The sequence below is a fragment of the Bubalus kerabau genome, chromosome X (assembly GCF_029407905.1).
Source record: "Bubalus kerabau isolate K-KA32 ecotype Philippines breed swamp buffalo chromosome X, PCC_UOA_SB_1v2, whole genome shotgun sequence".
NCBI classification, from domain to species: domain Eukaryota; kingdom Metazoa; phylum Chordata; class Mammalia; order Artiodactyla; family Bovidae; genus Bubalus; species Bubalus kerabau.
This window is the reverse complement of record NC_073647.1, coordinates 146,044,322-146,066,275: the sequence shown is the minus strand read 5'-3', so window position 1 is coordinate 146,066,275 and position 21,954 is coordinate 146,044,322. Positions and strand designations below refer to the sequence as shown.

The following is a 21,954-nucleotide window of genomic DNA, read 5'->3' as shown; positions in this document are numbered from 1 at the left end:
AAACAGGGAAAGGAAAAATAGGATGGGGGGTGTAGTAGGATAAAAATGGGTTTAGATTAGAAACTATTGATGTCCATATAGCGATGTCATCTTCTGCCATTGCAAACAAGCAGTAGGGAGGAAACCATTCTTAGATTGATTTGCATTCGTGTCTAACAGTGCTTTGCTTTTGCTGCTCAAGAAATAATTAAGAAATTGAGTGGAAAGGATTAAAGATTCAATCATAGCACTGTTACTTGTATGGTATTTCTATAGCATAAGGGGCTTCCCTGGTGGCTCAGTGGTAAAGAATCAGCCTGCAATGCAGGAGACACAGATTTGATCCCTGGGTGGGGAAGATCCCCTGGAGAAGGAAATGGCAATCCACTCCAGTATTCTTGCCTGGAGAATCCCATGGACAGAGGAGCCTGGTGGGCTACAGCCCATGGGGTCACACAGAGTTGGACACGACTGAAGCAACTTAGCACACATACATATCATAAAGAACTGCTCAAATGGTTCAAAGAATAATCAAAAACAGGAATGGGAAAGGAAAGGATGAGGTTAATAGTCTTCATCCAATTGTACCATTGAGCCAATGACTGAATCTATGAGAGCTGTTTTCATGACAGCAACTGGAGGAAATTTGGAGGAGTTTCCAAGGATTAAAGTCTATGACTTAAAGATAATTGATCCCCCCCCCAAAAAAGATAATTGATTCCCTTCTTGCTTATTCATTATAAAATGATATCTATCAAGAGAAGGTAGGTAGCATTAGCCCCTTAGAGAGGTCAAAAATCACACCATGTGTCAATGCCCTTGTCTGAGTCTTTTCAACTTGACCTGCAAGCTTTGGCTTTAAAACAAATAATGCTGAAACTCTTCTAATTTGCAATTTAATATCCTTGAGTTACTAATCTAAGGTATTTCTTTGGGATGAATGCTTTCTGTCTTTTTTTTCTCCTACCTCCTTGCTTTCCTTTATGCTCCAGGAAAGAAATATAACTTAAGGAAATGACTTGCCAAAAGCCATTTTTCTTGTCCTGATATTTGGACACTTTTGTTTCTGCAAATACAATACCTCCATAGACTAAGTTAAAAATACTGTTTTCAACTCAATGTATGAACAATAAGAGCATACATTCAAGAGCCTGGAAGGGCAGACTAGCTCCTAGTTTGAGAGAAGGTAACAGCAGAGCTGTTCTTTTGGATCACGAGCTTATACCTTTATTTATTTTTTTCTTAACTCATAGTACTTGAAAGTGGAAAAAATGACAGCAAGGAAAAGGTCTTTGTAGGGTATAATTTGTTCACGACCAGTTATTACAGTAAGCAGTGATTACACAGAATGCCTGGTTAAGGAAAAAACCATAGTTGAGCTTTTAAGCCCGTGGCATCCAAGCCATGCAGACAGCTTTTCTACCTCACATTTTGTAGAATAATGGGACTGCTGGACAAATCGAATAGCTCAATGTTTTCTGAACTAGAACCTTACTTGTTTTGAGGTTCAAGAATCTACAAGGTCTTTTTTTTTTTCCTCTTGAGAAAAAATTTCAGAACTAGAGATTAAAGTGTCTGCCTGCAATGCAGGAGACCTGGGTTCGATCCCTGGGTCAGGAAGATCCCCTGGAGAAGGAAATGACAACCCGCTCCAGTATTATTGCCTGGAGAATCCCATGGACGGAGGAGCCTGGTGGGCTACAGTCCATGGGGTCGCAAAGAGTTGGACATGACTGAGCGACTTCACTCACTCATACTCAATTACCTTGCCAAATAATTTACACGAAAGGAGAAAGGTTTCTTAGTGTTTAGTTTAGCTGGAAGCGTGACCTCCAAGAGCTGTCTTTCTTTACAACAGTGAGACTCACAGAATGTTCTTAGTTTCTGACCACGGCTTTGATAATTTCACCGCCACTTCAACATGTAAACTGTGGGGATTACTACATTTCTCAAGTACTTTGGGGAGCCTTGGCCCTAAGGAGAGGCATCAGCATTGCTTAAGAATACCATAAATATTTCCTTCCCCAAGAAACACAGACACTTTGGAAATTAGATTTTGAAAACTCTAATCCACAAGGTGATAGCAGGATGAAGAAATAGTGTTGGATAGATTGGAATTTAAACCAAGAAGAATGACTCATTGACCCGGTTTCTACCTGCTTTCTATTTCAATCAAGGTTAATGGAAAAAACTGCCAAGGATAAGGTGATACATAAAAGGAAACTTTAACCTATATAGATTTGATTAAATAACCAAGAGTCCATAGCCTAAAATATTTCTTGAAAATAGCATGAATATCTCTATATACAGTGAGGTTCAAAGTTGACTGAAAGGCAGAGCCAGTTTGGACTCCAACACATTGTTTCCCGCTTTTTCCATGTAGATTGTTTTCTTCCAGAATTCTTGTTTTTCACTCTCTAGAGCCCTAGTTCCCACTGAAAAAAACTATCAGTGTCCCCCCCACCCCGAATTTGAGATTTTCTCATCTTTTTTCACCAGTAAAACACTTGCTTGATAAAAGTTTGGATTACTAGGAATAAAACACTAAGAGGCTTAGGACAAGAACGGATTTCCTAGACTCAGCAGGCACCATGTGATTTATCGGGAGAAATCCCCACCAAAATTCAAAGGCTCCTGAGAAGGGTAACTTTATCCTTTAAGACTGAATCTGAGGGGCTTCCTTGGTGGCTCAGTAGTAAAGAATCTCCCTGCCAGTGCCGGAGACACATGTTCGATCCCTGATCCGGGAAGATCCCATATGCCACACAGCAGCTAAGCCCAGGCGCCACAACTCCTGGGTCTGTGCTCTGGAGCCTGGCAATTGCAACTGCTGAGGACTGTGCACCCTACATCATCCCTTAACAGAGGTTACTTGTTTTAGAAGAGAGGAGAGAGCCCTCCTTTGGCTCCTGTCCTAAATATCTGGGGTCAATCCCAGTTTAACTCTTAGGCCAGAGTATCTCACTGGCTCCCATGGTTCCCCTATCCTCGGATTGTTGCCACATTTCCGGCCAAGAAGCAGAGGTGGCCACTTTCCTGGTAACTACTACTCTTTCCTGTCCAGGCTGCTCTCCTTTCCTTTTCTTGGGATGTACTTTGAATATGAAGCAGGCAACTCAAAGGGGCAGGGGCTCTTTCGAACTCATTCCACTGCGCATGTGTGTGGCAGTAACTGGCTCCATTGTCCAGCTCGAATTTTCCTGGAATATGACTTTGGTGTTTTGGTTGCCCAGCTCTCGTCAGTCCCTATATTGTTTTCCAATGCTGATTTATTTAGCCAAATTAACTTACATCGGTGAGATTAATTATCCAAAAACACTAGACTTGGAGTGTGGGCCCAACGAATGGCCTTCAGGTGCCAGGGGCCATAAATAATATTATTACTTCTTTGACAGAGCTCCAAACTGGAAATAAAATATCTGGTATAATCTTTCACTTGCCTTATTTTGGGGAGATCTGTGGCTTGAGAGCCATTGAAAGGGGATGCAGATGAGAATAAAGGATGAATTTTAGTTTTAGTGAAGGATTAAACATAGTTTTAGTAAATGCTTTTATAAGACATCCACAGATTGTAACTGTGGATTGTAACTCACCTAATGTACTTTCACACATCTGATTTAAAACTACATTTTGGCTTATCAGAATAGGCATCAGAACATGAAAAGTAAACAGATTCTGTACTAATCAGTGTTCTTGGATGCACATGACAGGTACCAAGTCTAGATAACTTAAAAAGAAAAACGATTTAGAGAACCTAAGAAATAGGAGGTATCTAAAGATCGTCTAACTAGCCACGTATGAAAACATCACCAGTGCCATAAAAACAGATCTGGTCAAGCCTCTCAACTGTCCACTCCCTTTCCAGAAAACATGCTACACAGAATGGCAGATAAAATGGATTCTTTATATTGGCCTAGACACATGTTTTCTTTCAGATCAGAGGGATGTGATTAGGAAGATTATTTCAATAGTTTCAGCTAGGTCAGAAACTGGCTTGTGAGTCACCTTCTTGCCATAAAGTTCAGCTTTATTTGTGTGTTTCAGAAGTACTTAAGTGAGCACTACAAGCCTCCACTTTCTCACATGCTTGACAAATGAGTCTTCAGCCGTTGCTTGAATTCACCTAGTGCCTGGGGGAAAGGGCATTAAAAAAAAATGCTTAATTTGGGAGTCATTTTAGATTGGCAGAAAAGTTACCAAAATAATACAGAGTCACCTTATGCCCTTCACCCAGTTCCGCCTAATGATAGCATGTTTTATAACCTTTGTACCCTTATCACAACCAAGAAACCAACATTGGTTTGTTATTCTCAACTGAACTACAGACTTTGGGTTTCACCAGTGAAAGTGTTAGTCGCTCAGTCATGTCAGACTCTTTGCAACCCCATGGAATTCTCCAGGAGAGAATACTGGAGTGGGTTGCCATTCCCTTCTCCAGGGAATCTTCCCAACCCAGGGATCGAACTTAGGTCTCCTGCGTTGCAGACAGATGCTTTATTGTCTGAGCCTCCAGGGAAGCCACACTAGATTTCACCAGTTTCCCCACTAATAATATCCTTTTTCTGTTCCATGATCCCATTTAGGATACTACATGCATTTAGCTGAGCATTATGTTTTCTTTTTTTAAAAACTAACAAATGTTTCTTATGTCATACAGTTTCTGGGATTACCTTACCCTGGTTGTTTTGGTTCAGGTTCTGGTTTATGAGGTTTGCATCTAGTTGACCTGGGACTGCAGTCATCTGAGTGCAGTCATCCTCCGTGACTGGCCTGGAGGATCAGGGTCCAGGCTCGCTCGCCCGGCTGCTGGCTGGAGACCCCTCTTCCTCACCACAGAGCCCTTTGCAAAGGGCTCCTCATGCCACAGTTCCCCCCGCAGAGTGAGGGCCACAAGACAGAGAGCGTCTGAGAGTGAAGCCACAGGGAGCAGTGCTTTTTTGTGAGGCTACACATTTCACTGCTGAGCAGTTCCATTTGCTGACAAAAGTGTCTTCCTACAATTTCCTCCCCAATCCTAGTTCTGGCCAATGAAGGGCTGGCCAGTAGGTTTCTTCACCCTCACCATGTTTAGCCCTCTTAAAAAAAGAAGAAGAAATGGTCTCCCTGAGTCTTACCTGAATGCTAAAGATGCTCCATTCACACAACTGTTCCCCACCAGATGACACGATCTGATGTCCCCCTCCCTGCCCACAACCCCATCAGAGGAAAAAAAAAAAAAAAACCTCATGGAAAGAAATAGAAGGTTTTTGACTCACGGAGTTTGCTGTATCCCCCTACCTGTAATCAGGACCTTGGTATAAAGATAGCTATAGGCAGACTCACGTTTCTTTATAAATTGATAGAACTTGTTATTGTGTCCAAAATTCATCATTATATATAAAGGCTCATCGATTCATAAACATTTTTATATTATTCTTTTAAAAACACATACTGAGATTAAAGTTGAGTATTGTGACCGGTCAGAAAATGGCAATGTTTTCTAGTTCAGATGTCACATGGTTTGAGCCCATAGCTGTTCTCTAGGTAGAGTTATGCACAGACCAGTGGTGGTCAACCAGAGCGCTTTTGTCCCTGAGGGACACTTGGCCATGTCCAGAGGCATTATCATTTGTCACAACAGAGAATGGGTGGGTGTTCTGGCATCTGGTGAACTAAAGCCAAAGATGCTGCTAAATACCCCACCATGCAGAGGACAGCCCCTCAGGACAGAGAGTTATCCAGCCCCACGTGTCATTCATGCCAAGGCTGAGAAAGTGTGGCATAAATTATTTGCAGTTTCTAAAAGGCCACTTCCCATTCTGCCACCCAAGTGTGTCTTTTTTATGTCATTTTTTCCTTACTCTGTAACTGTGCTCCCCTCACTGCCTATGAATTCCTTTGGTTTGCGTTCTCTAAGAGTCTGTTTTTCTGGTGCAAGTAAATAGCAAGGCAGCTGTGGTTGGGGAAAGTGGGAGAGGTGCTGCCAAAAAGCATTCCTTCAACTTTTCTCTGCAGGAATTCTTTTTGAAGATTTGAAACAAGCTAGAACCTCTCTTGTAGGCTAGGATGGAGTTGCAAACTCTAAGGCTTGCCAGGTGTGCCATGGCTCAGGGGCATAGGCATCTCTGCTGGCCTGGGGTGAGTGTGAGGACTGTGGGACTGGTGCTGCCAGCTCTCGCACCTTCCTCAAGAGGTCGGGAACCCAGACACCTATGTGAACTTCCCAAGATTTCGCCTTAGAGCTTAAGTTTTTGCAGATCTCCGTGTGGCTTAGAGATGATCATACTGAGTAAGTAAGCCAGACAGAAAAAGACATATGATATCACTTATATGTGCAGTCTTTAAAAAATGGTACAAATGAACTTATCTACAAAACAGAAATAGATACAAGGACATAGAAAACAAACTTATGATTACAAAGGGGAAAGGAAGGGAGAGAGAAACTAGAAGTTTGGGATTAACATATACACACTACTAATATATACAATAAATTATGAACAAGATCCTACTGTATAGGACATGGAGCTATATTCAGTATTTTGTAATAACCTATAAGGGAAAAGAATCTGAAAAAGAACACACACATACACACATACATATGTATAACTGAATCACTTTGCTGTACACTTGAAACTAACACAACATTGTAAATCAATTATACTTCAATTAAATCAATCAATCAATCACTGTGCAGGCTAAACACAACTGGAGTAGTGGGGTGGGGAAGTGGGTATGGTCATGTCAAACCCACTGGACTAGTTCTGTGGCAGCATCAGAAGAGGGTTTTGTCCCCAGAGTTGCACTTAGTTCTGTTTGACTTCATTTCATGTCTCAGGCAATTTGCACAGGCAGTTTCTTCTCCTTTCCAATAATGTGATCTTTATGGAACTCTGGAGTGAAGGAATTTAAAGGGACTTAAATGTTGATGCCCCGTCCCATATCCAGGTGCATCTCTGAATTTGGCCGTCTACATCCATTCTCTGCTATTGCTTCACTAAGGAATGGGCCTTACCATGTTCTTGCCCATCACTCAGACTTCTTGTAGGGCAGAGTCTAAATGACCCTCACAGATGAACAGCCCCTGTTTTACAAATACCTTCAGAACCATCTCTCATGATGCAGAGGCCTAGTGACCTTAAACAAAGGATTTTCAGCTTCTCATCACAAGTATCTGAGTTCTCCTAGCCACCCCTCTCAAGACAGAGTCAGGCTTTTTAGAAAGAGCTGTATTAGGAGTTTGGATTACAGTTCTACCACCTACCAGTCCTGCGATTTGAGGACAGTTTCCTTTAGTTCTCTGATGTTAATTTTCTCAACTGCAAGATGGATAGATCAAAAGGCTACATGAGTGGATTGTATGCTGATATGTATTAGATAATATCATACATGCAAAAATAATTGATGCCCATCCTGGTGAACATTTAGAACTCAAATATTGTTAGTTTCTCTTTCTTCTGTAACTCTGTATTACTTTGGACATGTTGCTCCCTGTATCTGGTCTTTAATGTCACCTCCCTCAAATAGACACCATATTTTCTTCACTACAGCACAGTGAGAAATCAAGAGGACCAATTTGGTGTGGGCTAGTCCTGGGTGCAAGTTTTTAAATGTATCCCTTACCAATTTCTGCCCTGGACAAGTTACTTAACCTCTCCTAACATCATCTATAAAATCACAAAATATAATACTGTGAGCTTTGTAGAGCTGCTATGAGAATGTAATGAGACCATGGATGCTCAGCTTCTAGTACATACTCCAAAATCACCCAGCTCTTCATTGTCCCTGTATGCCTGTGTCACAAGGAAGTCATGGTTGCTGGATGAGATCATGGGCATTCAGATATTTAGAAAAGTTAGAGGTACAAGAACTTTCTGGTAGTGCAAGACTTTCATGCTGGGTTTGCATCCCCATTCAATTCATGTAATTTTTACATTGGTGCCATTCCATAAAAATGACAAAGTCTTTTGTTATTTTTATTGAGGAATAACATATATATAGTGATGTAAATAAATATGAATGTCCACACGTACAACTCAATGGGTTTTTAATATATATAGCTCATGGATCATATTACCAACAACCAGATCAAGCTAAGGAACAATCCAAGCACACCAGGAGGCTCCTTCATACCCCTTTGCAGTCAGTCACCATTCCCCAAAAGTAACCCTTACTCTTCCATCTATCACCAAAAACGAGTCTTTCCTTGGACAATATTTTTTACCCTTAGTATCTCTAGAATCAGCTTAATATGGAAAATAGTCTTTAATAACCTCTACATATGCAGTTGACACCACCCTTATGGCAGAAAGTGAAGAGGAAATAAAAAGCCTCTTGATGAAGGTGAAAGAGGAGAGTGAAAAAGTTGGCTTAAAACCCAACAGTCAGAAAATGAAGTGGGAAATATATGGGGAAACAGTGGAAACAGTGTCAGACTTAATTTTTTGGGCTCCAAAATCACTGCAGATGGTGACTGCAGCCATGAAATTAAAAGACACTTACTCCTTGGAAGGAAAGTTATGACCAACCTAGATAGTATATTCAAAAGCAGAGACATTACTTTGCCAACAAAGGTCCGTCTAGTCAAGGCTATGGTTTTTCCACTGGTCATGTATGGATGTGAGAGATGGACTGTGAAGAAGGCTGAGTGCTGAAGAATTGATGCTTTTAAACTGTGGGTTGGAGAAGACTCTTGAGAGTCCCTTGGACTGCAAGGAGATCCAACCAGTCCATTCTGAAGATAAGCCCTGGGATTTCTTTGGAAGGAACAATGCTAAAGCTGAAACGCCAGTACTTTGGCCACCTCATGTGAAGGGTTGACTCATTGGAAAAGACTCTGATGCTGGGAGGGATTGGGGGCAGGAGGAGAAGGGGACGACAGAGGATGAGATGGCTGGATGGCATCACTGACTCGATGGACATGAGTTTGGGTGAACTCCGGGAGTTGGTATGGACAGGGAGGCCTGGCGTGCTGTGATTCATGGGGTCGCAAAGAGTCGGACACGACTGAGTGACTGAACTGAACTGAACTGAACTCTCTGAATCTGATCTTATCTGATTAAAATTAGGAATTGTATACTTCAGTGGTCTGGGCTCTTCCTGGAACCAACCCAAAACCTCCATCTGACTTCTGGTCATAGACAGTGCTGACAAGTCCTCATGGCATGCCCTGCCCTGTCCTCCTTACCTGGAGGGAGACAAAAGCCTAGGAGATATGGTTCTACCCTCAGAGAGCTTCTCATCTAGCTAGAGAAACCACCACTACCTGACAGCAAGTGAGACCATGAAAAGCCTCTCCTAGAGGGACAAGCTCATGTTTTGTTGTTCTCAACTCTCCAGAGACCCAGTTTGGTACTGGCCTCTCCCAAGATGGCTGGATTAACCACACTCCATACCGGTGATTCCTTTCCTCTGGTCACTTGGCTGTGGAAGGCTTGCTGTCTTACCACCTGCTATTGTTTCATGTATGTCTGTGGGCTCTCCCATCTAGGATGTGGTCTCCTGCAGGAACATGGAGGGCAATCCTCTAGTGCTTTTTCCAAGATGCCTTTGATCAGGATGTGTGACCCCAGTTTTCTCTCCAGGTCACTGTAGTCCATAAGATAGTGCCCACTCTGGGACCAGTTAGTAAGCATATTGTTGTTGTTGTTGTTTAGTTGCTAAGTCGTGTCTGATTCTTTGTGGTGTCAAATATGGTGTCTGTTTGAGGGAGGTGACTCTTTGTGACTCCATGGACTGCAGCATGCCAGGCTTCTCTGTCCTCCAGTATCTCCCAGAGTTTGCTCAAATTCATGTCCATTGATTCAGTGATACTATCTAACCATCTCATCCTCTGCCACCCCCTTCTCCTTTTGCTTTCAATCTTTCCCAGCATTGGGCTCTTTTCCAATGAGTCAGCTCTTCGCATCAGGTGACCAAAGTATTGAAGTTTCAGCTTTAGCAACAATCCTTCCAATGAATATTCAGAGTTGATTTTCTTTAGGGTTGAATAGTTTGAGCTCCTTGCTGTCCAAGTCACTCTCAAGAGTCTTCTCCAGCACCATAATTCAAAAGCATCAATTCTTTGGTGCTCAGCCTTCTTTATGATCCAGCCTTCACATCTGTACATGACTACTGGAAAAACCATACCTTTGACTATGTGGACCTTTGTTGGCAAGGTGATGTGTTTGCTTCTTAATGCACTGTCTAGGTTTGTCACAGCTTCTTTTAATTTCATGGCTGCACTCACCATCCTCAGTGATTTTGGAACCCAAGAATAAAATATTCACTGCTTCTACTTTTTTTCCTTCTATTTGCCATAAAGTGATGGGACTAGATGTCATGATCTTAGTTTGTTTGTTTTTTTTTTCTTTCTAACTTTGGGTTGCAAGCCAGCTTTTTCACTCTTCTCTTTCACCCTCATCAAGAGGCTCTTTAGTTCCTCTTCACTTTCTGCCATTAGAGTGGTATCGTCTGCACATCCAAAGATGTGATATTTCTCCCAGCAATCTTGATTCCAGCTTGTGACTCATCCAGCCTGGCATTTCACATGATGTACTCTGTATATAAGTTAAATAAGCAGGGTGACAATATACAGCCTTGACATACTCCTTTCCCAATTTGGAACCAGTCAGTTGTTCCATGTCTGGTTCTAAGCATATGCTGATCACTATTTGCACTGTGAAAACATTGCTGTGCAGCATGGATAGTCAGGAAGCTTGCTGCTAAGTCGCTTCAGTCGTGTCTGACTCTGTGCGAGCCCATAGACGGCAGCCCACCAGGCTCCCCCGTCCCTGGGATTCTCCAGGCAAGAACACTGGAGTGGGTTGCCATTTCCTTCTCCAATGCATGAAAGTGAAAAGTGAAAGTGAAGTCGCTCAGTCATGTCTGACTCTTCACGATCCCATGGACTGCAGCCCACCAGGCTCCTCCGTCCATGGAATTTTTCAGGCAAGAGTACATTGCCTTCTCCACAGGAAGCTTAAATTACTTTAAAAGATAGAATGGCCCTTATCACACTTTCTGGCATCGGAGGAATGATGGGTTGAACATAAACTGTTCTGTATGGTTGTAAGTACATGGTATAGCAGTCTCTTGAGCAGATTCTCTATGCTCTATGGGAACAAAAAACATTCTTCAAAAACTAAAGAGTCAATCAGAAAACTACTGATGGATCGCAAGGAAGGAGTGAGCAGTTTTATTGCACAGCTCTGTTTGTTTTTCCTGAGGATTTTAAATGAGAAAATGGCTAAAGCCATGCCTCCTCACATGTTATTGCACATCATCCATCATTTTGTCTAGTTGCCTATTAATAACGTTCACCTCTGTCTAATTAGGGACATTTTTAAAGAATGTGCCTGCAGTGCAGGAGACCCGGGTTCAATTCCTGGGTTGGGAAGAGCCCCTGGAGAAGGGATTGGCTACCCACTCCAGTATTCTTGCCTGGAGAATTCAGTGAACAGAGGAGCCTGGTGGGGTTCGCCAAGACTTGAACACAACTGAGTGACACACTTTCACTACCTGCCTCAACAGTGTGAATTTTAGCAAGTATTAATGAATAAAATATGTAATTGAGGCAAGAAAGAATACCTTCAGTATGATTCCCTCTCTGGAGGCTCCTCGGGTACTAGCAATAGTCTACATCTGAACTTGGCTGCTGGTTATGTGAGAATTGACTTCTTCATTATTACTTACACTGTATATTTATATTTATACACATCTACACATGTCCTACATCCTCTAATTACAAAAAGTTTTAAAAAGTTGTTCTATCTTAAAATGTCTCCTATCCTACATGTATTCTGGTTCTTTGACAACTTGCTTGAAATTTAGGATATGTCCACTGGTTATGAAAAATAAATCCCTTAGGATTTAATATATGGTTTAATTTTTCTTCTGGCTCAACTATTAAAACGAAGAGATGATAGAATTTTTAAAAGAATATGCTCATAATATAGTCAAATATATTGGTGATATGAACTAGTGATGAACAAAGTATTGTTGTTGTTCAGTCGCTAAGTCATGTCTGACCCTTTGTGACCCCATGGACTACAGCACACCAGACTCCTCTGTCCTTCACTATCTCCCAGAGTTTGCTCAAATTCATCTCCATTGTGTCGGTGATGCTATCCAACCATCTCATCCTCTGCTGTCCTTTCTCTTTTTGCCTTCAATCTTTCCCAGCATCAGGATCTTTTCCAATGAGTTGGCTCTTTGCTTCAGGTGGCCACAGCATTGCAAAGTAAAAGACCTGTCAGTTCTATTTGAAGAACAGATTAGAATCGTGTGCAGTTAGTATGTTTAATGTCTATATGATATAACATGTCTATATGATAATGTCTGTGATGTCTATATGATGTAACATATAGAGATTAATGTTTATATGATGTAACAGATCATGGTAGGCCCGGTGGTGAGATCATCTTTTAGATACTGAAGATAAGAACATACACATGATGAAAGAGATTGATGGCTCTTTGCCACATCACAACTGATTTACCTACATATTTCATAACTGCAAAAGTGAAGACTGTCATGAACTATGTCCATTTTATGGGTATATTCCTTTGCTTTCTGAAGGGAAAGAGGGCTTGCATGTGCCTGTTGATTATATTGTGATGTCTTCTGACTCCAAAAATTCAGAGAGGGGGTGCGGGGAACATCTGCAGCCCCATGAGGATCCCAGGAATGTTCATTTCTGTTGACGAATGCCTAGTCTGTCTTGTCCTGAAAACAGTCTTGCCTTTAAGTTGTATTGGACTCAATCTCTTGCTTTACTACACTATTAAGGATATCTTGTGAAAAATAACAATTCTTAATCCCCTTTTAAACCCAAGGTTCCTTGCAGCATGGGCTGCATTTCTACTGATGGGTAGCAGTGCAGAGTCCTGATTTGCACTTCCTACACATGAAGTTGACAGCTGCATTATTGCAAAACACATTCTCACTATGATGACTGCCAATATTTTATAATGACATACTAGGAGTTCATTTGCAGCTGCCTACTGATATAGAAGGTATCTATATTCTTTAGTGAGTTCACCAGTGAAGTCCATATGTTGCAAGTGCATATATATAAGACGCTAAAAGGATAAATGCCTTACTTATTCTAGTAAAAATTAGAAACAACCCAAATGTCCATCAGTGGGGGTGATGGGGGATGGTTAATTAAGTTATGGTATAGCCATACTATGGAATACTATGAAACCCCCCCCACCCCGAAAGAGAGCAGATCTGAATTTATGGAACGTGTCAGGCTCCCCATTAAGCACTTTATATGCAACATTTTATTTCGTCTTCACAACAACTCCATGAAATTCCCATTTTATAGATGAGGACCCTGAGACTTATCCAAAGTCACAAGATTAGTAAATGGTGTAACAATGATTAGATTTGAGTTCTATGGACCCCAAATTCACTTCCTTATTCAGTTACACTCTATTAGCTCATAGATGTCAAAGCTGTGTGTACTGTTGACTCCCCTCTCATGGAGATTTAATTCGAGATGACATTAGTTTGCATAAATATGAAGAAACTCATGTAATAGTAAAAGCAAACATATCTAAGTGTCAAAACTAAATGGCTTCTGAAGGAAATAAGTTTCTTGTACTTTCCATGGTTGAAATCGAATTAAAGAGCACACACCAAGATTCTGGCTATATGTTCAACCCAAGTTAAGAATTTTCACGTATTTTCAAGGCCAATACTCTGTTTAAAATGCCAAATTAAAAAAATAATAATAAAATGCCAAATTATGAGTAAAGTGAAAGGTCACACTTCTGCTCAAATGTATTTATTGAAAATGTTAACTGTTATTTATCTGCTTGTTTTTACAACTTTTCATTTTTTTAATATTTACAGATGGACAAAAGAGAAAGAAATCTTTGAGAAAGAAACTGGATTCACTCGGGAAGGAGAAAAACAAAGACAGAGGTAAAAGACAGAATGAACTAAAGCAAATGTGTCTTCCATGGAGCATACTGGTTGAATTTGCTGGGGTTTCTGAATTGCATTGATTTACGTGGTTCAACTCTATTATGTAAACTGGATGTCTACAGTGGAATGCCATTAAAGGCTGTTTGGGTGTACTCTTTTGTGTTCGAGTGGCCCTGTACTGAACTGATGAGTTCAATTGGTTTGAGCAAAGTATGATTCATGCCAAGTTCATGGTTCCAATTATGAAGCTGGCCAATCAGCAGTGTATAAGGAAAACCTGGGTTGAGTAGCCATGGATAGCATCTCTAACGCTAACCAGCTGTCTGGCAAATCTAGATAGTTAGGCAGGGCTAGTTGAATGACAAAGAGTTTGGATTCGCCTACCATTTCTACTGGAAAGAAATAGTCTCATCCTCATGGTTAGTGAAGATGAGCTGTTGTCAGCATTTTAATGTTAGATCACAGCATGCTCATTTTTTTTGCCCTGTGGGTTTTGGGGATGGTTGACTCTCTTCATACTGTCCCCTTCTGTGGATATTTAGGAAACCAATAGTTTAGCCACTCTGTCAGAGGTATTTGGCGGAGAAGGCAATGGCACCCCACTCCAGTACTCTTGCCTGAAAAATCCCATGGACGGAGGAGCCTGGTGGGCTGCAGTCCATGGGGTCTCGAAGAGTCGGACATGACTGAGCGACTTCACTTTCACTTTCCACTTTCATGCATTGGAGAAGGAAATGGCAACCCACTCCAGTGTTCTTGCCTGGAGAACCCCAGGGATGGCGGAGCCTGGTCAGCTGCCATCTATGGGGTCGCACACAGTCGGACATGACTGAAGCAACTTAGCAGCAGCAGCAGCAGAGGTATTTGTGTTCCTTTTTAACTAATATTCATTGAGCCCACATAATGGGCACCTGGGCCCCATTAGCCCAGTATATCTTTTTGTGGCTTGTTTCTATGTCTTCATATGAAATGACTACTGAGTGGTGTGGTCATATGAATGTATTTCCATTTTATGTGTCATAGTGAATGAATGTTGAGTAAGGGAGGCCATATGTCTTGCCTTGGAGTTCTTTTATATAATGATCACATTTCTGCTTAAAAGTAATGAAAGGCAATGAAATCAAAGGTATAAAAATAAATGCATTGTGATAAGTATTAGACAAGACCTAGATACACCACTGATCCCAGACTCTACACCCATATCTTGAATTGTGCCTAAAGGGCCATGACATCTGGTTCTTGGACTAAAAAGAGATAAAGAATCCTAATAGAAAAAAATGGTATTGATGAACCTATTTGCAGGGAAGGAATGGAAATGCAAATATAGAGAACAGACTTATGGACACAGTGAGGGAAGGAAAGAGTGGGACGAATGGAGAAAGTAGCATAGACATATATAGACTACCATGTATGAAACTGATAGCTGGCGAGAAGTTGCAGACACTCTGTGATGATCTAGAGAGGTGGGGTGGTGGGAGGGGAGGGAGACTCAAGAGGGAGGTGATATATATGATATATATGTATGATATATGTATAATGACGGTTGATTTCCATTGTCACATGGCAGAACCCATCACAATATTGTAAAGCAACTTTACTCCAATTAAAAAATAAATTTTAAAAATAAAATTTAAAAAAGAATTCTAGAGAATAGAAAACTAGTGTTTTACTTCCCTTAGAGCATGATATCTCAATCTTGGGACTGTTGACATTTTCTACGAAACAATTCTTTGCTGTGGGGGCTGTCCTGCACATTGTCTGAGATGTTTAATATAAGCATTCCTGGTCTCTACCACTCGATGCCAGTACCACTGCCCCCAACCAGAATATCTCCAGACATTTCAAATGTTTACCTCCAGCTGGAGGAAAGGACATTTAAATATCAAGGATCCCTGCCCCTGACTACATTGTATTTGTAGAATAATTTGTGAAGCCTTTAAATATCCCAGTGCCCCTGAAAATCTGACCCCATTGGTCTCTATAGGTACTGGGCATGAGTCATTTTATAACTACCAATGTGCACCTTCTAAGATGAGAACTCTGGTCCATACTAACCAGTTTACTCATCAGGGCACAGTCTACTGTAGCAGAATCTAATGCTAGCATAATGAATGCAAACAATATTTGCTCTTCTTCAGCTACCCATCATTGTCTGAAAAATTGTGTTCTGTTCAATTAATTCATAAATTCATGGCCTTATATTTTAAATGAATATTAGTAGCCAGGGTAGCTTTTTTAAACTAGAGTTTTTACTCATCCTATTCCTGCCATGGGCCATCTTTATCTCGTTAGATTAGAGTAATCCTCGGTGTTATAGATTTATTAAAGGGATCATCCAGACTGATATTAGTAATGTGTTATCTTTAAAGTTGTTTATTCTAGGATGATGATATTGGTACTGGGATCTGAACACTCAAAATGTAGATTTGAGGTGATTCTTCAGAAGTGCCCATTCGTGTTAAATGAAACAGAATGAGCATTTCTTTTTTTTTGCAGATGTTTTAATTCCCTCAGCAGAGGGAGATGTATGTGTGCCTCTCCATATAAGAAAACAGCAGGAAGTAAGGGTTGGGCAGGAAGGGCCAGGGGAAGTAATCAACCAGTATGCACTGGGCTAGTATACATTTTTCAGACCAAATCGTATTTAGATATTATATAGGCTCAATGAAAATTTGGCAGTGTTCTATGAGGTTGCACGGTGTGCTGGCTGGGAAAAGGAAGGCGGATTCTGGTGATTCCAAGGAAAGGATACATCATGCATCCAACTAAGGAAAGAAATATCAAGATATATGGCATAAGAGGTGGTTGTGTTTGTTTGTTTGTAGCTTTGATAGTTAAAAAGATGATATCCTAGGCTTAAGTCAAGCTTAATGACATGGCTTTTTCCTGACTAGAAAGTCCTGTGTATGGCCACACGTCCATCGCATGGATGTCCTGGGAACCAGGGTGTGATGGAGCAGTGCGCAGGGCTCTCACAGTTGTGGCCAGTTCATGTTGTTTTCTTCCATTCCAATATTACCATTTGGGTTCATAACAGCTGCACATGTGAAAAATGACAATCATTTGAATTCAAGAGTAAAAGAAGGAAAACAGGAAACTCTAAATGACCTTTTGGGTTAAGTCATCTAAAAATAGATAGGAGCAGCTTTTTAGAATCAAATTGCTCTCCCAATAGAGTGATTCATTAAATGTTTGATTTGCTGCTATATTAATTGATTCAATCAGACTGAATCATGTCCTGTGTTTTACTAAATTGCCTTAACATAATATGCAGCAGATCCTGTGACACTTCTGTGTCCCTCCTGCCACTTTAAGCAGTGCCCATATATGATTTCCATCTGGAAACCAGGATTGATGCTGGTTCAGAAAACATATATTTTCATACAGAATACTTCCAAGTCCTTCATTTCTCTTAGTTAAATTACTTGGCATCCCAAAAGTATTTTTTCAACTTTCAGAACTTCAGAAAATTTCTTTCTTCTGTCAAAAAGAATCACTTTGGGGGAAAAAAAAAAAGGTTTAAAAATAGCTGCTTTGTTCCAGTTAATATTGTTCCTAATCAGAGCACAAGGGGAATAGGTTTTACCACAGCCTAAGTCTGGGAGCTAGGTCCCCACTCTACAGGATATTTTCAGATGATGCCATATGTTTATCGACGTAAACTCTGGTGATAGTTCAGGTCTAGCACCTTTCTTTATGCTGAAATGACATCATGCCATGTTTTATTGTCCCTCCCTGTCTAGACGTGTTACTACATGTGAACTGTGAAGTAGCCCCTATAGAAGAATAGTTGATACAACTTCATTCTGTGTCATATTAAGTAACAGTTGAAACATCAAGTATTTGTTACTAGTCTTTAAATTAAGGAGGGATGGCTTAATGGTATCTTTGAAAGGACTGTCACACCGCAGTGTAAAACATGATCTGGGTTGGAGGTGTGAGACAACAGTGGAGGGAGGAAGCCTGAATCCAGATGCCAGATCGCTTTTTTTTAATCTATTTTTTTTTTAAATTTTAATTTGTTTTAATTGGCGGATAATTGCTTTACAGTATTGTGATGGTTTTTGCCATACATCAACATGAAACGGCCATAGGCATACATGTGTCCCCTCCATCCTGAACCCCAGCCCTCTCCTCCCTACCCCATCCCTCCAGATTGTCCCAGAGCACTGGCTTTGGGTGCCCTGCATCATACATCAAACTCCCACTGGCTATCTATTTTACATATGGTAATATATATGTTTCAGTGCTATTCTCTCAAATCATCCTGCCTGCTCCTTCTCCCTCTGAGTTCAAACGTCTCTTCTTTACATCTGTGTCTCTTTTGCTGCCCTGCACTTAGTTCTGGTGAAGGTAAGGTCCAGGATTGGGACCGAGGGAGCTGGTGAAAAAGGCGGCATGCAGGAAAAGAGAAGAGGAGGAGGAAGTCGAGGAGATGTGAGGACAGAGAATCAGATGGGTCATTTAGGTAGACATCCACGTCTCCTGGGATGGTGGCCAAGAGTTCTGACTGCCGGGACAGAAGATAGCAATGAGCAGGGGTGCCAAGGAAGCTTGCAGCCCCAGGTTTCAGCCATGCAGTGGGACGGAAGGATCTGGAAATTGCTGCAGGGAGCTGAGAGATCAGCACACCACCTCCAGGGGCTCAGGACCACGGGGAGGCAACGGAGACAGTCTGCAGTGAGGATGGCAGGGGATGCCATCTCCTCAGGAAGCACAAATAGATCAGAACGTGATACACACTGTCTCTGGCCCCAGAACACTGACTCTTGGTTAATGTCTTTATGGTTTGAAAAACCCATTATCAATTTTATTAACATCTATCAGCACAGAGTCCACAGGGTTCCTTTTCCCTCCAACAGAAGAGGTTCGAGCCCACAGATAAGCCTGTGCCCAGCACTTTATTTACACAAAAAGGAAGGATTTGCTCAACCCAGTTGGGCTGAATCCTCACTTTTACAATAACCACATTTCGAGAAGCAATTATATGCAAGGAACCCTGCCGAGAACTTTCCAGTGACTAGACGCTATGATACAAGTTCAGGGCATAGAGAGATCTATCTCCTCTCTCAAGCTTGTGAGAGTTCTCCGGAGAAAGCAATGAGAAATTAAAGAGATTAGATCAAAACACTACCACTGAAAGAATAAATAAACTCAGCCAGGGAAGAAAGCCTATTAGAGAGAAATAAAAACCTGTTATAGGTGGCTACATCTCTTGAATGGAAAGAAAAGAGAAGTGAAAGAGTCATGTGGGGAGAATGACTTTATGTATTCCATCTGCTTCATTTGTATTCCATGATTCCAATTTACAAGTAGAGCAACAGACTTTTAGATATGAAAAATGTCAGATACCGAAGGAAACCATATTTCTTCTTTTTTGCCAAGGATATTAGAAATCTCTAGCTGAAGCTGGTTGGTTCCCTTTATATGGATAACATGTCTCGAAAAGAAATCAATACTCCTCATGTCATATTAAATCCCTGCTATGAATATACCTACTTGAGCAGACACAGGTCATTTGATACATTTATCAATGTCCTTTCTGGTGTTATTACTCTCCAAAAGTTTTTATGTATTCCAAATAGCTATCAGCCTTGCCATATACATGTTCCTAGACTTGCCCCAACCTTTCTGAAGGAAAACTATTTGATTATTCCCATAGACAAGATAGCACTGATAGACACAATAAATCCTGAGCTGCCTGTTTGGGCTCTAATTTTGCTATAGTGAAAATGACTTTTTACCAGTAGTGACTATTGGATCTTACTAGCCTGGCCACATTGATCCTCAAAAGAAATGCCTAAATTATTTTTTGTATCATCATGTGCCGACTAGTTTGGTGATAGAGGGTGAGAAGCAGCTTCTGAAAATCCAGAAATGTGGAAGTTTTGGTTTTTCACTTCAAAATAAATTGCATGTTTTGACAGAACAAGAGGTGCAGACTTTTCAAGTGCCATTTCTGCTTTTACTGCAGATTTGAGTACTAGCCCGGTGATGTTCAAGCGTTGCCATGGATCAAAGGGGAAAACCTTTTAGAGCCTCTTTCCACCTGATTTAATGTTCGCCTTTTCAACCTTTGAATTGTTTTCCCTTGATCATTCTGGTTTTATTCACAAGGGTTATAAAAACAAGGGCGAGGCTAGACTCCAGTTTCTGCTGCTAGGAGGTGTAATTTTGAGCCTCAAAGAAATAATCCATTTAATTTAATTATTAATGCTTTTCAGCCTGAATTTAAAATATTACCAATAAAATGCCTGGCCCTAAGGACTGGTGTGCTTACAATGTGTGTATATACAAATGGATTTACTCTAGAGATCCAGAATGCGACTGTCTCCATCTCCATGATGCTCCTTCCCCAAAATTGTCCTTCCTGGAGGATGTAACAAATTATATCCTGGGCCCTTCACCAGATAGTTGGTGCTGAGAATCCACTTCTGTGTGTGGCCAGGAGAATGGCTTGAATGTAGATCACGAGAGTGACAGCACAAGCCCAGCAACTGGAGGCAGCACGTGGGGACAAAAAACACAAAGAAAGAACTGAACAAACTCCTTCCCCAGCTGCTCCTCTGCCTCTTGGGTTGTCATTTCAGGCGCTGGTCTTTGACTTGGAACTTCAAAGTGTAACCACTTACTTGAATTTCAGGCTTTCTGCATCTCTCTTAACAGCCCGTGTGGTGGTGGTTTAGTCAATCAGTTGTGTCTGACTCTTTTGAGACCTCGTAGACTATAGCCCACCAGGCTCCGCTGTCCATGGGATTCTCCAGGCAAGAATCCTGGAGTGAGTTGTGATGCCCTCCTCCAGGGGCTCTTCCCTACGCAGAGGGGATCGAACCCAGGTCTCCTGCATTGGCAGGCGGGTTCTTTATCACTAAGTCACCAAGGAAGCCAGTATAGCACATGATAGACTCAATTATAATTATTTATGTATCTGATTCTCTACTTCCTTACCCCACCCCACATTGTGAAGCCTGCAAGAGCATACTCCCCACTGCATAGCTTGACACAGTACATATAGGTATTCAGTAAGTGCCTGTTGAATGAATGTATATGCACAGAGTCTTCTCAGGCCTTGTAAGCTTTGGGGGTTCTTGAGACATCAATCAAAGACTTAAGTCTGTAAAATGGTGTACTTATAGGGGGCTTCCCTGATAGCTCAGTTAGTAAAGAACCTGCCTGCAATGCAGGAGACCCCAGTTCGATTCCTGGGTCAAGAAGATCCACTGGAAAAGGAATAGGCCAACCACTCTAGTATTCTTGGGCTTCCCTTGTGGCTCAGCTAGTAAAGAATGCGCCTGATGCTGGAGACCTGGGTTCAATCCCTAGGTTGGAAAGATCCCCTGGAGAAGGGAAAGACTACTCACTCCAGTATTCTGGCCTGGAGAATTCCATGGCCTGTATAGACCATGTTCATCCTATCAAAAATGTCACCTTTCTTTATAAAGTTATTTCCTTTAAACATTCTTGAGATACATGGAGAAAAGCTGGAAGCCTAGATTTCTAAAACCCTTGTTCTTTAAACAAACAGACTTTCTTTTACTGAGATAGAAACTTTGGCCTCTCTGACAAACCCAAAAGTCACCTCTATATTTTTTGGATGAATCAGTTCTTCAGAAAATAGTCATTTGAATATGTCTGCCCTTCAATCTGCAACATGACTGACAGTCTTCCCTGGTCTGCTCTTCCTCTGAATGTTTGTTCTTTTGATTCCAGAGTTCATCCCACAAGCGTTTGGAATGCCCTTATCCCAAGTTATCGCAAATGACCGGGCCTATAAACTCAAGCAGGACTCGCAGAGGGACGAGCACAAGGATGCCTCCGATTTTGTGGCTTCCCTCCTCCCATTTGGAAATAAAAGACAAAACAAAGAACTCTCAAGCAGTAACTCATCTCTCAGCTCCACCTCGGAAACACCGAATGAGTCAACGTCTCCCAATACCCCGGAGCCGGCTCCTCGGCCCAGGAGGAGGGTGAGTTGGCCAGTGATGTCTCTGACACTGAAGTTAGGACAACGGAAAAGCTCTAAGGTTATTCTCTGAGTCTTGGCCTATGTGAAAACTGGAAATACAGTTTGTGTCCAAGTATCTG

General features: G+C 41.4%; 1 protein-coding gene across 6 annotated transcripts in view; it reads left to right on the top strand.

The window, feature by feature from the left end:
* ARHGAP6 (Rho GTPase activating protein 6) overlaps nt 1-21,954 on the top strand; it is a 542,861-nt gene that overhangs the window by 470,004 nt on the left and 50,903 nt on the right. For all 6 annotated transcript variants that reach the window (XM_055563246.1, XM_055563245.1, XM_055563247.1 and 3 more), the window contains exons 3-4: nt 13,795-13,866; nt 21,580-21,836. In XM_055563246.1, the coding sequence (XP_055419221.1) occupies nt 13,795-13,866; nt 21,580-21,836 (329 nt within the window). The remainder of the gene's footprint in view (nt 1-13,794; nt 13,867-21,579; nt 21,837-21,954) is intronic.